Source organism: Elephas maximus, chromosome 9, assembly GCF_024166365.1.
Source record: "Elephas maximus indicus isolate mEleMax1 chromosome 9, mEleMax1 primary haplotype, whole genome shotgun sequence".
Taxonomy (NCBI): Eukaryota; Metazoa; Chordata; class Mammalia; order Proboscidea; family Elephantidae; genus Elephas; species Elephas maximus.
This window is the reverse complement of record NC_064827.1, coordinates 15,700,925-15,714,962: the sequence shown is the minus strand read 5'-3', so window position 1 is coordinate 15,714,962 and position 14,038 is coordinate 15,700,925. Positions and strand designations below refer to the sequence as shown.

Genomic DNA, 14,038 nt, shown 5'->3' with positions numbered 1-14,038 from the left:
CATAATGTACCGCATCTAATGAAATTTACAATTACTCCTTGGTGCCATCTCTCAGCCAATATTTAAATATCCCCAATTGTTTCAGCAGTGCATTTTTATAGCTGGTTTGAATCCGGATCCAAAAGAGGTTAAAAAAAGTACCCACTGTAAATTTGGCTGTTCTGGCTCCTATGTCTCATTTAATCTATAAGGGTCTCCCCTCATTCTTCCCTCTGTGTCACTGACTTGATGTGGCTGTCCTATAGCAGGTCCCACATTCTGCTTCCTTGTGCTGTCAATTAGACAGGACTTCTATCCCTGTGTTTCCTGTGAATGGAAGATGACTCTAGAAGCCAGAGTCAATCCAGGTTCAATGCTTTTGGCAAGAATTCTTCACGTAAGGTTCCCGTTTCATCACTTTAGGAAGCACATACACTGGTTTTCCTGCTTTCAGTGATGGATCTATGGGTTTAGGAATGACAGCCTGAGCCCGTCATCTAATGGTTTCATCTGATGATGACCACGGCCTCCATCAGTTATTTCCTCAGGGGCTACAAAATGGTAATCCACTAATCCTCACATTCCTTCCACATTAGCTAGAATCCTTCTGTAAAACAGAACTTTCCCTTATCAACTAGGATTGTCTGGTTCCCATGAAATAACTGTTTGCCGAGGAAATGGCAGCCACATTTTAAAGGTGAAAATAACAAGTTACAAGTTTACCTAGAGAAGGGAGACCAAGTGGGTTAATGTCATATGAGAGATAGTTGAGAGATGGGAATATTTAGCATACAAATGAGAAGACACAGAGGAGGAGATGCTTAGGAATAACAGCTGTCTGCAAACAGTTTAGAGCTCATCATGTGGAAGAGGAAGCAGAGAACCGGGATGCCAAACCCCAAAACTCATTGTTGCCGAGTCGATTCCAACTCCTAGTAACCCTTCAGGACAGGGCAGAACGGCCTCATAGGGTTTCCAAGGCTGTAAATCTTTACAGAAGCAGACTGCCACATCTTTCTCCCAGGGAACAGCTGGTGGGTTCAAACCGCTGACCTTTGGTTAACAGCCAATCGCTTTAACTACTGCGCCACAAGGGCTCCTTTTGACAACTGGGATAGGCTGTTACAAATCAGATTACAGATCCATATAATAATAGCTTGTGACAAGTATGGCTGCAGTGGAAAAGGCTCTCTTACAAAGTTGTGAATTCCCCATAACTGAACAGTCTGGTGTATTGGTTTTCTAACTATTTTATGGAATGCTGAGTTCAAAAGAAGTGCCTCAACAGGAAGTAAAAGATAGACTAGACAGACAGGGTTGATTTTACAAATAAAATCTATACAGAATTTTCCTTTAAAAATAGGTTCCATGTAGACATGAAGTTTGGAAACCACTGGTATGGTGGCGACACCATACACCCAGTTACCTTACCCAGAAACTATGGGGTTATCCTCTCTCTCCCCAGTTACATAGTCATGGAGTCCCCTATATCCTATATTCACTCTACTTTTTTCCATCTTCCTTTTCACTGTCCATGTTCAGGCCACAAACATCATTCACCTTGATCACTACAACAGCCTGCCAGCTGCTCTCCGTACACCCAGTTTTAGCCCAATCCATGTCATTTCCCTTTACAGTTAGCGTAAACTTTATAAAGCTTAGATCTAACAGTATCCAGTTTAAAATGCTGCTCTTAAAATAAAAGTCTAAATTTACCAATACAGCCTCTAAGACTCATTCCCTCTCTCACACTCTCATTCCAGCACTCTGAAATGCATGCAATTGTCTGAATGTGTCAAATGCTCTCTTATTTATGGGCCTTTGGCCCACTGCTCCCTCTGCCTGGAATTCCCCTCTTCATTTAGCCTCTACTCATTCTTCAGGTTTCTACTTAAATGGTACCGAAATCTCCTCTGTCTAGACTACTCCAGATATTTGTTATACATTCTCACAGTAACCTGTGCTACTTTTTGGTGCACACATCACAATTAGAATTAATTATGTATGCAATTATATGTTTAATGTCTGAGCAGAATCCATGACTGTTTTGTTTGTCACTATAACCAGGCATTTTTTTTACAAGGTATATATACTAGACATTAATATTTATTTGCTGAACAAACAAATAGCTCTTGATTTCAGCTTAAAACACTAAAAACTGAGATTAAAAACTCCAAAGAGCTCTGATAATGGAATGGTACCTGCTGTGGCACTTTCAAGGTGATTCCGTTCTCCGTGCTCACTGATGTCAGAGTGACAGACACTACCAGGAACGGGTGAGGAATGTAGCGTGACATGGAGACCTCCTGAAGAACTTGAATACTGGCAGTAGTATTTGGACTGCAAAAACAAAAGAAACCCGCACACCTCAAAAACAGTGCCAACAAAGCGTCTCTCTCTCTCTTAGTAATAGCATTACTAGGTTTCACACTTACAGACAACCCAAATGCCATTCTATTGTCTTCTCCTCCCCCAAAATTCCTTCAAGTAGCAGACTGGTAAGGCTGGGGGAGAGGACGTATGGGGATGAGGGAGAAAGGGAACAAGATGAAAAGGGGGGCGGGGGAGCTAGGGAATAAGCTATAATAAAAGTATTTAATGGGGAAAAAAAAAAACCCAGTCTGTTGAGAAAGGAAGGAAGGAAGGGGTTTAACATTGAGGCTGGAAAGATTTCTTAATTTTTACCTTTACATTATTCCCTTAACCACTGTTTTACTTCAGCAAATACATACTTCATTGGCTGTTAAATAAATAAAGAACTGAGAACAAAATAAAACTCAAGAGTTGTGGTCGAAATGCTGCAAGCCAGCCAAAGGCCCAGAAGAACGCAGGGCTCTTCCCTGACTACAGCCATCAGTCTCAAAGAGTGAGTGTGTGTGCTGATGACATGCTTCCTAAGGCCTTAAAGCTGTGGAACTCCTTAACAGTCCCCCAAGTGTCTGTAGCATGGTGACAGAAGGACTTATTTTCAAGGTTGTGGAAAAAAAAAAAAAATTAGTATCTAAGGGCTTACCTCAACCCTATCTAGATTTTTTTCCCAAACAAGTTCAAGAAGATAAGCGGAAGAAGTTACTGTAGGCTATTTCTATTTTTTTGCAGCTAAAAAATGACCACTCTATTACTGTCACTGATTAAAACTCCTTGCCTTTCAGCTCCTGTGACAAAGGAAACCACCCACAGAGGTAGAATAACTGTTGTGAGAAAAGGAAATGGCAGTGGAAACATGGTAAACAGGCCGACAGTGACTGTCGCCTGCTACACTCACCCATCAGATTTTCTTTCAATACTGTAAAGGCATATTAAGCAGTCTGCTCGGAATACTATCACCATGTCCCGGAAGACACTCAGCAGTAATGTTTCTGCTTGTGCTTTGGTGACATGTGCAAATGCATTGTCCAGATTAGATGTTCGCAAGTATACTCTGAGCTGAAGAAAACAAAAAGAAAGAAGACTGTAAAAACAAAAAGACTACCATGGATGAATAAAAATACTTTCTACATGCTGCTTGTAATCAACTGACTTTTTTCAAGAGGAATTAAAAGACCCATCTGAGCTTTAGTAACAATTGGTAGTATTTTGGCAGGCTAGGCTCATTCTACAAATAACCAAAAGACAAAAAGGTCAAAACTGTGGACTGCACTATTAGGAAACATTCCTCTTAGACCTGAAATAAGGAGACCAGCAGTTTCTCAAAACAGAAACACAAAAATCAATAAACTAAGAAATCTAACTCTAAGAACAAAAAAAAAAAACAGCCATCCTTATATCATGAACTCTTCTATTTAAGTTCTTTTTTTTTAAATTGTTCAATTTTTATAGAGATTGTCTAACAGCTAAAATATTTAAAGAAAAAGTTATTTGAGAAGTTCTAATTATCACTTGGAAACCCTGGTGGTGCAGTGGTTAAGAGCTATAGCTGCCAACCAAAAGGTCAGCAGTTCAAATCTACCAGGTACTCCTTGGAAACCCTATGGGGTAGTTCTACTCTGTCCTATACGGTTGCCATGAGTTGGAATTGACTCAACGGCAACAGGTTTTTGGTTTAATTATCACTTAAAAAAATTTTTTTTAAATACGTAAGTTAAAAAAAAAAAAACCAGTGGTAAGCTGAAATGAAAATCCCTTTAGCTAGAAATCACCAAATTCTTGGTTTAAAAAAATGTTTTCAGTTTTCAATAGATTATTTTCATCTAAAACCAAATAGTGCTTAATATCTTTAAAATGTGAAAATGTGTCGTATTGGAGAAAAAAATTTTTTTTTACCTCTTCTTGATGGTCACTTATGTTGTAACATGCAAGGACGATAAAATCATTCCACCAGGCTAAGCCGCCTGTCACAATCATATTTTGTTCCTTAAAAGAATAAAAAGAAAATGACCTTTATTTACGCTATCAGAAATTACAAGGAAGTAATATGATTACAAAATATTCTTATTTTGAAAGCTCAAATTACTTCTGCTCCACACTCTCGCTCCCCAATCAAGTATTGCTCTAGGGCCTTTATTAATAATGATTCATATCCTATTTCAAAAAAAAACACTTCTATAAAGCAAAAAGTACATCATTTGAAATAACTAGGTGCCGTATGGAAACCCTGGTGGCGTAGCGGTTAAGTGCTACCGCTGTGAAACAAAAGGTCAGCAGTTCGAATCTGCCAGGCACTTCTTGGAAACTCTACGGGGCAGTTATTACCAGCCCTGTAGGGTCACTATGAGTCGGAATCGACTCGACAGCACTGGGCTGTTGGGCAGGTACCATAGAGGAGCCCTGGTGCTGCAGTTGTTAAAGCACTCAGCTGCTAACCAAAAGGTCAGCAGTTCAAACCCACCAGCTCTTCTGTGGGAGAAAGATGTGGTAGTCTGCTTCCATGAAGATTTACAACCTTGGAAACCCTATGGGGCAGCTCTACTTTGCCCTATAGGGCTGCTATGAGTTGGAATTGACTTGACGGCAGTGGGTTTCGGTACCATATAACATTATTATTTCCACATCCAACAGAGCTAGGTTTAAATTCTGGCTTATCATCTATTAGCTGGGTGACTCTGAATCCTAGTTTCTTTTTTATAAAATAGTGAGTAACAATACTACCCTCACTGGTTTGTTATGAAGGTTAGTAATATATGCAAAACCATCTTAAAGTGCCTGGTATACAGCAGGCACCTACTAAATGTTAACTTCCTTCTCTTTCCCAAAATTGCAAAATCCAGCTGCATATATATGTATAATATCCATATATATGGAAACCCCCGTGGCGTAGTGGTTAAGAACTGCTAAGGTCTGCAGTTCAAATCCACCAGGCGCTCCCTGGAAACCCTATGGGGCAGTTCTACTCTGTCTTATACGGTCGCTATGAGTTGGAATTGACTTGATGGCAACAACTTTGGTTGTTTTTTTTTTTTTTTTTTGGTTATATATATGTACATATGTAACACACATGAGGAGGGAATGATCGCAAATTGTATAGAAATTTATTCTGATTATATTTGATGAACTTGACATGGAATAGAGGAGTAAACCCCCAAACTAAAAATTTAAAGTGTTTGACCTTAACAGGAATTAAAAACAAACCAACAACTTCAACAGAAGATCCTTTATCAAATATCAAGTACTTTATCGGAATCAACTCTTTGACATAACTTGCTATTACTTCTTTATATTTGATTTTATGTATTCTTTGTAAGTACTAAGTAGCTGTTTACTTTACAGCTATTTCACATTAGAGTTCTCTTTACTTTCAGGAACAGATTTTTAATTTTCGAAGACTGACCTGGGTAATGTTTCCGAAAAGCTTCCATCTTTTGGTGAGTAAAGAGTAATGTGCAAAACCAGACTTGCCGACTACGGCAACGTTCTGTCCAAGCTTATCGATAGCTGAAAACTGTTAAAAAAAAAAAAAAAAATTAAGAACTCTTCTTTGCAAACCTATATACGTTATTAGAATAAAGCTTAGCATTATGTGAGGTAAAGAGACTATTAATAAATGTTTGCTAAGTAAATTATATACAAAATGGTGAGGTTTAAAATCTGGATATTTATACTTAAGTTCTATATGACAAAATTATCAATGGATTTTACTCTTACCACTACAGCTACCAAAGAGCTCAACTCCCAAAACACCTCTTGTACCAAAGGCTAACCCATGAACATTAACCCAGACAAAGTAACAACTCACCCGGATAGGCCAATTGCTCTCTAGATAGGTGCTGGAAATCTAAAGAAAATAACAACACCAGTCTGGTAAGACTTCTGAAATGTTCTTTAAGGATTGAAAGCATCAATTTATTACAATATAAAATTCATTTTCCAATCTAATGTTTAAAATGTCCCTAAATGACAGGTATTACTAGCAGTACTTGGAACTTAACATTTGGCTGTCGGCCAATATTTCACGTCTCCTGACTTAACCATTTAATTTCAAATTTCTAGAGGCCCAGCTTGCCTCCTTCTTCCCCACAATGTTTCTGTTTGTTTGTTTCAAATATTTACCATTCAATAAATAGAGGCTGACAAGAGATTTTTAGAAAAGCACCCACAAGGGCAGTCAAGAAATGGTGCAGACGAACACTGTGGGCTTGATGATCTCAGCCATTCCAAAACAACCTCTCCAATGAAATCAGAGTCTCATCAAGAATTCTGTTTTTGTTTTTAATGGAATTATTTTATGGCTTTTACATTTCCCAGATTAAAAAAAGCAATATATGCTTATAAAACTTAAACACCATAAACATGCACAAAGAACAACCTGAAATTCTCCCATTTTATTACTGCTCAGGGACAACCACTGGTTAGCTTTTTTTCTATCTCTAAACAAATATGCATATACCTGTGAGAGTGTGTCTAAGCTACTGTTCTTCTACTGCGGTGTTCAACTTATTTATCTACAAGAACTCTGAATAAATGTCAGAGAGTGGTTCTTTGTGTGTAACCTATGTAGTAAACATATTTTCCCATGCTGTCTGTCCTACATCTTTGTACACGGTGTCTTTGGATCAACTTAATAAGAATCTCAAACTTAAAGACTCCCCAGTGGGATATCAATGCAAATGAAGTACATTCTAGCTCTACTGGCCTACTGACTAAGTAGGTTTCGTGAGTATCCGGTGAGAGCAGAGTGAGAAGTAACAGAACAAAGGAAGAGTCTTCTGTTCCTGGAACAAGAGAAGCTTCAATTTACTCAAATTTCTTTGTATTTTACTCAAAGAAAATTGTTAGATATTTAAAAAAAGAAAGCCAAATTAAAAAGTCAAGTGCAATCAAATCCAGTAAGAAACTTTCTGTACTGTGAAAACAAAACAAAAAATCAAGTATTAACCTTGATAAAATTTACTCATAAAACTATTTGTTAGACTTCATTTATTATCTCTTAAGTCAGCTTAAAATCCAAGTAAAGTAATAGCTTCAGCACATTAGAAAGTTCTCATCCCTCGGGCTGGTTGGCAGTGGCCTGCCTTGCAGAATTAAAGACATAAAAGTGTCACCGATAACGTGTTGGAATGCTTTAGGTATATCTTAACAGATAAGATGTACCATTTAGGCCAATCAATAAAATTCACTCCGAGGCAGTGACTGGGAGGCAAAATAAAATTTGACAGCAGTCTTCTAGGAGGCCGTAAATGAAAATCTTCATTTGGATGAAGAAAATAAAAATATTAACTTGAAGAAAGATGTGCCTGAGTATAAGTGAGCCAGCCACTCCGCCTTCCCCCAAACCCTGTTTCCTAAGTACTTCTGAAACATGTGTGGGTGCTAAAGTGGGAGCTGGAATCTCACTGTTGCCAACATGGATCCCAACACGAATGGAAGAGCTTCTAATCATGACAATCAGGCTGAGTCCTATTATACAATCATACTTGTGTATGAGGTATCACAAAGGGCAAATGGTTTATTTTCAAAACTCAAAGTGTACGTTTAAAATGAAGCCTTACTTCCCCTGCAGTTGTGTGCGTGAAGATGCCGTGAGATCTACTTTCCCAGTAGGGTCACAATGACGACATGTCACTTGGGCTCTGAGCTTTACCACTAACGCCCAGAAGAGCAAAGGGCAGAAGTGAAGAAAGAGGCTGCCAATGAAGAGTGAAGAAATTCATTCAGATCACAACTGCCTAGCCAGGACCCAACGCTGCACCACCCCACTGTGTGCTGGGGTACGGCATCCCTACCCTTCTTAGCTGAGGATTTTCCTGTCTCTCTAAAAGAGCTAGAACTGACCTTTATTTATTTTTTTTTTTAAATCATTCTGCTAGAACCCTGTGTCCTTCCCAGACTAGTTTTGTCTGGAAATGATGAGACTATGGAGTCATCGTCCTAGTGGATTTGACCTGCGCCACGCATACCTGGTATGCTGGATACACTGAGGTACAAATCATCTATAAGTGAAATAGCTTTTTAAAACCGTGATGTAACTGTGCTCCGCAGTTTTCAAGGTTGTGACCTTTCAGAAGCAGATCGCTCCGAGGTGCCTCTGCGTGGGTTTAAACCACCAACCTTTCGGTTAGTAGTCAAGGGCTTAACCAACTGTGCTACCCAAGGACTCAAAACTCTGACTTAAAAGACCCTAACACATTGCCTGAGACACTCATTGTAGATGCTAATCTCCCACACTTTGTGCAGCTTATTCTTTCCAAATAGCCAGAGACGGGTTAACTATAAAACCAGCACTCTCAGAACACTGGGAAATAACATGTGCACCTTTGAGAAGTAGATGTTTATATAGCATAGTATGCTGAGTGTTAAAATAAATGCCAGAAAACCAGAGTTTCTTTTTTTTTTTTTTTAACTTCACATTACCTGTGCTCCATCTGTCAACAAACCACTTCCAAATTTTTAAAAATCGGTAGCTGGGAAAACTAAAAAAAAAGTGTGCAAGGCACCTTCTTTAGCGCCAGGTACTAACCCTGTTTCTGCCAAGTATCTGTTTGTGTTTAATTAAAGCAAAACACATAATTAACGCAGAACCTTCTAAAGTGGAAGCTATGGAGTGTAAGGTAGATGATCTCGCCGCCACCACCACCACATCCAGGTCTCTGGATGCGGAACAGAAAGAGCAGCAGAATTAGCTGGAGCTCATCGGATGGACTCTAAGCTGTGCAAGAAGCATACAAAGTAGAAATCATGCAAACAAAGCCACCTTGATGAAGGACACAGCCTCTCTTCTGAAACAAGACTGTACTGAAGTAGGGGTTTAAGCCAGCCACCGCGTTTCTTCCTGGAGTCACTATTACAGGTTAAAACGCCTGGAAGGTAAAGCTTTAGCATTCTAAGGACACTGTCAGCCACCCTACCAAACCCCACTGCAGTGCTACACTGAATTAGGTGGCTGCAGTGCCAGCAAACAAAGAGAGTGTAGGACAATTCCAAGTAAAAAACATTGCCAAATAGGCAAACTCTAGCCTTCAGCTCAGGGTCTGTAATAAATGATATCATACAACATTCAGTACCTGGGTTTTAAAATAGGTTAGATTGTTACTTTAATTTATAATTTTTTTTAAGGATAAGTATGCCCCTGCGCAGTTGTGTGACCTTGGGCAAGTCTCCTAACTTCCCTGAGCCTCAGTTTCCTCACCAATAAAATCTAGTTGGAGTAGATGATCTCTAAGGTGCTTCCAGCTCTAAAAATTCTATGAGTCTATTATAATTCAAAAGTTTTGGAGTACAACTCTGGCATTATTTTTATTAGCTTTCAGAAAACTGAAAAAAAAAAAAAAATTAGGTAAAACTAGAGCTAACCAAATTCATATTTCTAAACATCTTTAAGTATCTAAAGAACAGCCTGACAGAAGACTCTTGCTAGTGCCTACTTTATCTAAAGTCCTAAAATCAGTGCTATATGCTTCTTATTTGGAATACTTCACTGATCACCAAGAATCACTGAATTTTTGAGCTGGAAGGAAATTCACTTTTAGTTATTGCCTGATGGATTTTTGAGTTGCAGACCTACCTTCTTGGATCCTCTGCTCTACTTGGCTCTCTGGTAACACAGACCTGGCTAGGCAGAACTGGCATTGATGCTAGATCAGTGTAGAATGAATAGTTCAAAGTATGGGGAAATGAAAATAGCAGAGAAATGGCTATAGGAGAGAAGGGAGCAGTCGAAAATTTTAGTCAAGGAAGTAGCTGATGCAGTTTTATTTAATAACTGTTACTAATTATAAAATGGTATGCACATTATTTGATTTTATGGATTTATTAATGTACGTTAAATACGTTTTAGTGTCTACCACTTGTCAATGTAGGATATATTTCTTCCTTCTATCTTCCATATAATGACCATTTTCCTGTCTCTCATTACCTCCCCTCAGAATCAACTAAAAATAAAATGGGAGTTGAGATCAGCTGGTAAGGTAAAGTTATAGAGTAGTTCTGTAAGGCAAAGAACTGTGGAAATAGAAACTGACTAAAAGAAATGAATCTAAGGGTAGGCTCTGATGTACGTGAGACATTCTGGTATCAAAGGGGAAAGGGAACCTGTCACTCAGGACTTTGAAACTGTGCATGCAAGTTTCTTTCAGGAACACTAGTTTATTCATTTCCCCAAATTAATTTTATTTTGTACCAAAATTCAGAATTAATTTCCAATTTACCGAAATACTAAAAGGCATGCTAATTTGAGAAGTTATATTAGAATGAGTAAATAATGTGGAACAAGATTAGGTAACAATAAAATTATTAACAATAAAATTTGAGATTGTTCAAGTCTAATTTGGGTCCACAGTGGGGCAGGTAACCTCATGTGGCCCCTCTAGGACCACAACGCCAGCTGCACAGGGTGCTACTCGACATTGCCACTGTCCATGGCATCACCACACATTTGCCTGGGCAAATCCACAGGGCTAAATCTACACAAAAAAGAAGCTGGAAGTACTATGAACAGTTTTCCTTAATGAGGAACAAAACAAAAGCTTCCAGTTCTTGACCCTGTGCAGACTAATGGACTCAAAGCAGGTGGGGACACACTCTACAGTAAGTGGATGGAAAGGACGGAGAAGACATAAAAGGACAAGAACATAGAAAAGCAGAAGAGACACGACAGTCAAAAAGGCTAAAAAGAGTCTCAGTTTTTTGACGCAACAGCTGAAAAGTTAAAAAATCTGTTCAGAGTGATATCTTACCTAAAAATAAATCGATAATAATCAATACTGAAGACTTACCTGTACAACATGCCAATGCCGATGGCCAAGTAAAGTGCTTAAACCCTGAGACTCGAAACCTCCATCGGCAAATGGGCTCTTTTCCTGCCTGGACTTATGCGCGGAGTGTGCTGAAGAGCTCCGGGGATTCTGGGCTTGGGAGGCCTCCCCGCAGTTCAAATACAAGCGATCCTCCCCCTGTAGCAACACCTGCTCTTGATTACTCTACATGAGGTCCAGGCGAAACAGAAGACAAAGGAGGAAAGCAAACAAAAATAATGCCATGTCAGGTAGGGGAAAGGAAGGAGCTCATCTGTTTAGTTTTATTACAGAAATGCACCATATCTGCAGAGGCTGTCTTCACAGAGGACAAAGACTACAGAATGAGTTCCTGCACTGCTATATTTGGAAGGGATAGGCACTATTTTTAATGCCTGCTTGGCACTGGGTACTTGGCAGTGTAAATGAAATCTCTGCTAAAGCCTACTTTTTCATACAGATTCCAAAACATGTCCAGATTGACAACCACGATAGCAGCACTTTTCATTACTACTCCAAAATGGTAATGTAACAAGAGATTTTTCATCTGAAAAACTGAACATAACTATTCACTGTTTATGGTTTACAAAATACTTCCAAAGAAAATATCTCATGAACGGGGGTAATAAACATGTCTGGTCAAGTGTGTGTATGTGCATCTATGTTCATCCACGTGACCATGGGTGGATTAGGGACAGGCAGGGATAACTGGAGGAACTTCTAAATCACGGGGAAAGGGGAAGAGCGGGCTGAGTCTGTAGTCCTGCTTCAGAACAATTCAACAAGCATTCGGTGAGTGCTTGGTTATTGCCAAGGACTATGCCAGGTTCTGAGGCTATTCAGACAAATACGATGGTTTCTGCTCTTGGTTATTATGCCCTGGGTTTCAATTAGAAGGTCAGCATTCTTCAAGGTCAGTATTCAAATGAGATGGATCAGCACCCAACCCCCTCGACCTTTCCACTGTAGACTAAGTGTTATTGTGACCTAATATTCAAGGATACTTCTTAATTACTGTTTGGGATGGGGAGGGAAGGAATGAATACGCTTGTTTTTCTTGGGATACTTAAGCTTTAATTGCAGTAGTGGGATCTGAGATCCAGGCTATTTTCATATTCTTTTTCAATGTGTTATAATTTTTAAATTAGGAACTGGTTGTACTATTTCAAAATGTATTGGTGGTGGGTATTAAGACACACATTCCTTAAGGTATTCCTTAAGGGAATGTATATCTTAATCCCTTAAAAATTCACTGTTAAATAAGCTTGGGAAAAACTGCTTTTTATACATCAACTCTTGGATTTTCATAATGCACATTAGCACATTAAAGACCCTGGAGTCATACAAGAAATCTCTATTGCTTTGTTGACCCCCGTTGCTTCGCATTTACACGACCAGAGAATTTTTTTTTTTCTTGTGTAATTTCTCACGACGTTTCTCTTAAACAGTTCCTGGTAGAACACACTTTGGGAACTGATACCCAGAAAAAGACTATGCTATTCAGGTAAATCTGGAAACACTGCTGACCCTCAAATTGCTTGTGACCCTATTAAAATAAAAACTACAAAACCTGCTTAGAAATTAAACCTTGGTGTAAATTTAATATAAAATAAAAAGAAACACAAGAATCACAGAAAATACACAAAAAAAGATAATATGCCAATTTTAGGAATATACCCAGCAGATCTGTATCATTAGGAAGAGCTAAAATTCTAATACAAAAGCCACTAAAAAAAAAAAAAAAAAATCAGAGTTTTAAATCCACTTACCATACAAGGGTTTACGGTGAGTACGCTCTTGATAAACTGAAATAGCAGAATGCTGGGCTGTTTAACTACGCTCTTGAGGTCAGACTCCGTTTCAGTATTCTGAGAACAAAATCCACTGACTACCCACAGGTGATAGCCTTCTGCACCCCAGCTCTTAAGGGGGAGGGAAGGGGAAGAGAAAAAACACCAAAGCAATGAAAAGTTTCTTGTTATCCTTTCCTAGCTTCACATATTCAGATTCTGAAATAACCAACAGCAGCATTTAATGAATGACTTCTGAAGGCCGAGGAAACCATGACAATCTTGATGCAGACCAGAACCACTTCTACATCTCTGCCACCTCCAGAGGCAGTCAGTCACTGCTCTCTACTCAGAAGAGTGTGAACACGACACACCATACTTAGTGCCAATTTCAGGATCTCAGTCCTAAAAAACACCCCCTGCTCTAACTTCTCCGAAAATTAGATTTAACTACCTCTCAAGTATGAAGAAATTCTTCACAGAGGAGACCCATGCTATCTAGCTGAAGCCTGTCAAAGAAGCATCTACAACAGACACAGTTTTGTGTAGAATAAAGAACACTAAAGGGGAAGGTGTAAGACTAGGGTTCGCACTCCAACTTGGCCTCCATTCTGTTGTATGACCTTGGCCAAGCTGTTCTCAGGGCATTAAGTTCCCTTGTCTGTAAAATGCAAAGGTTGAAATACATTTCTCAAGGCCTAGGCTTGGCTTTAGTCAGTTTTAATATTCTGTGCCTAGACTCCACGATAGTGTTTTCAAGATCAGCGATTCCCAACATGGGCCAAGAAAGTAGTAATGGGGGTCTGCCAACTGTTGTCAAAATTTTAAAAAACATAATACAAGTTTTATGTTTCTTCATGGTAAAGTTGCACAAGCTAACATAAATGCTTAGAGTCTTATGTTTGAGACTGAAATGTCAAATTAGTGAGGCTGCTACTACCAGTTATTTCATGCCATTCATAATCAACAATTGGCAGTTACAGAAGTGCTGTTTGGTCGAAAACCTATTTTAAAAAACGAGAGTGGGGAGAGACATCAGAAGCGGTCCTTGGTGGTGAAAGGCTGGGAACCACTATTCAAGGTAGCTGTGATTCTTGCGGAAAT

At 39.0% G+C, this 14,038-nt stretch overlaps 1 protein-coding gene across 4 annotated transcripts in view; it reads right to left on the bottom strand.

The window, feature by feature from the left end:
* The window catches only part of RIC1 (RIC1 homolog, RAB6A GEF complex partner 1), a 115,034-nt gene that overhangs the window by 25,450 nt on the left and 75,546 nt on the right, over positions 1-14,038 (bottom strand). For all 4 annotated transcript variants that reach the window (XM_049896773.1, XM_049896775.1, XM_049896774.1 and 1 more), the window contains 7 exons: positions 12,914-13,066; positions 11,127-11,330; positions 6,152-6,190; positions 5,747-5,857; positions 4,243-4,332; positions 3,245-3,405; positions 2,181-2,319 (listed from right to left, as the gene is read on the bottom strand). In XM_049896773.1, coding sequence (XP_049752730.1) covers positions 2,181-2,319; positions 3,245-3,405; positions 4,243-4,332; positions 5,747-5,857; positions 6,152-6,190; positions 11,127-11,330; positions 12,914-13,066 — 897 coding nt within the window. The remainder of the gene's footprint in view (positions 1-2,180; positions 2,320-3,244; positions 3,406-4,242; positions 4,333-5,746; positions 5,858-6,151; positions 6,191-11,126; positions 11,331-12,913; positions 13,067-14,038) is intronic.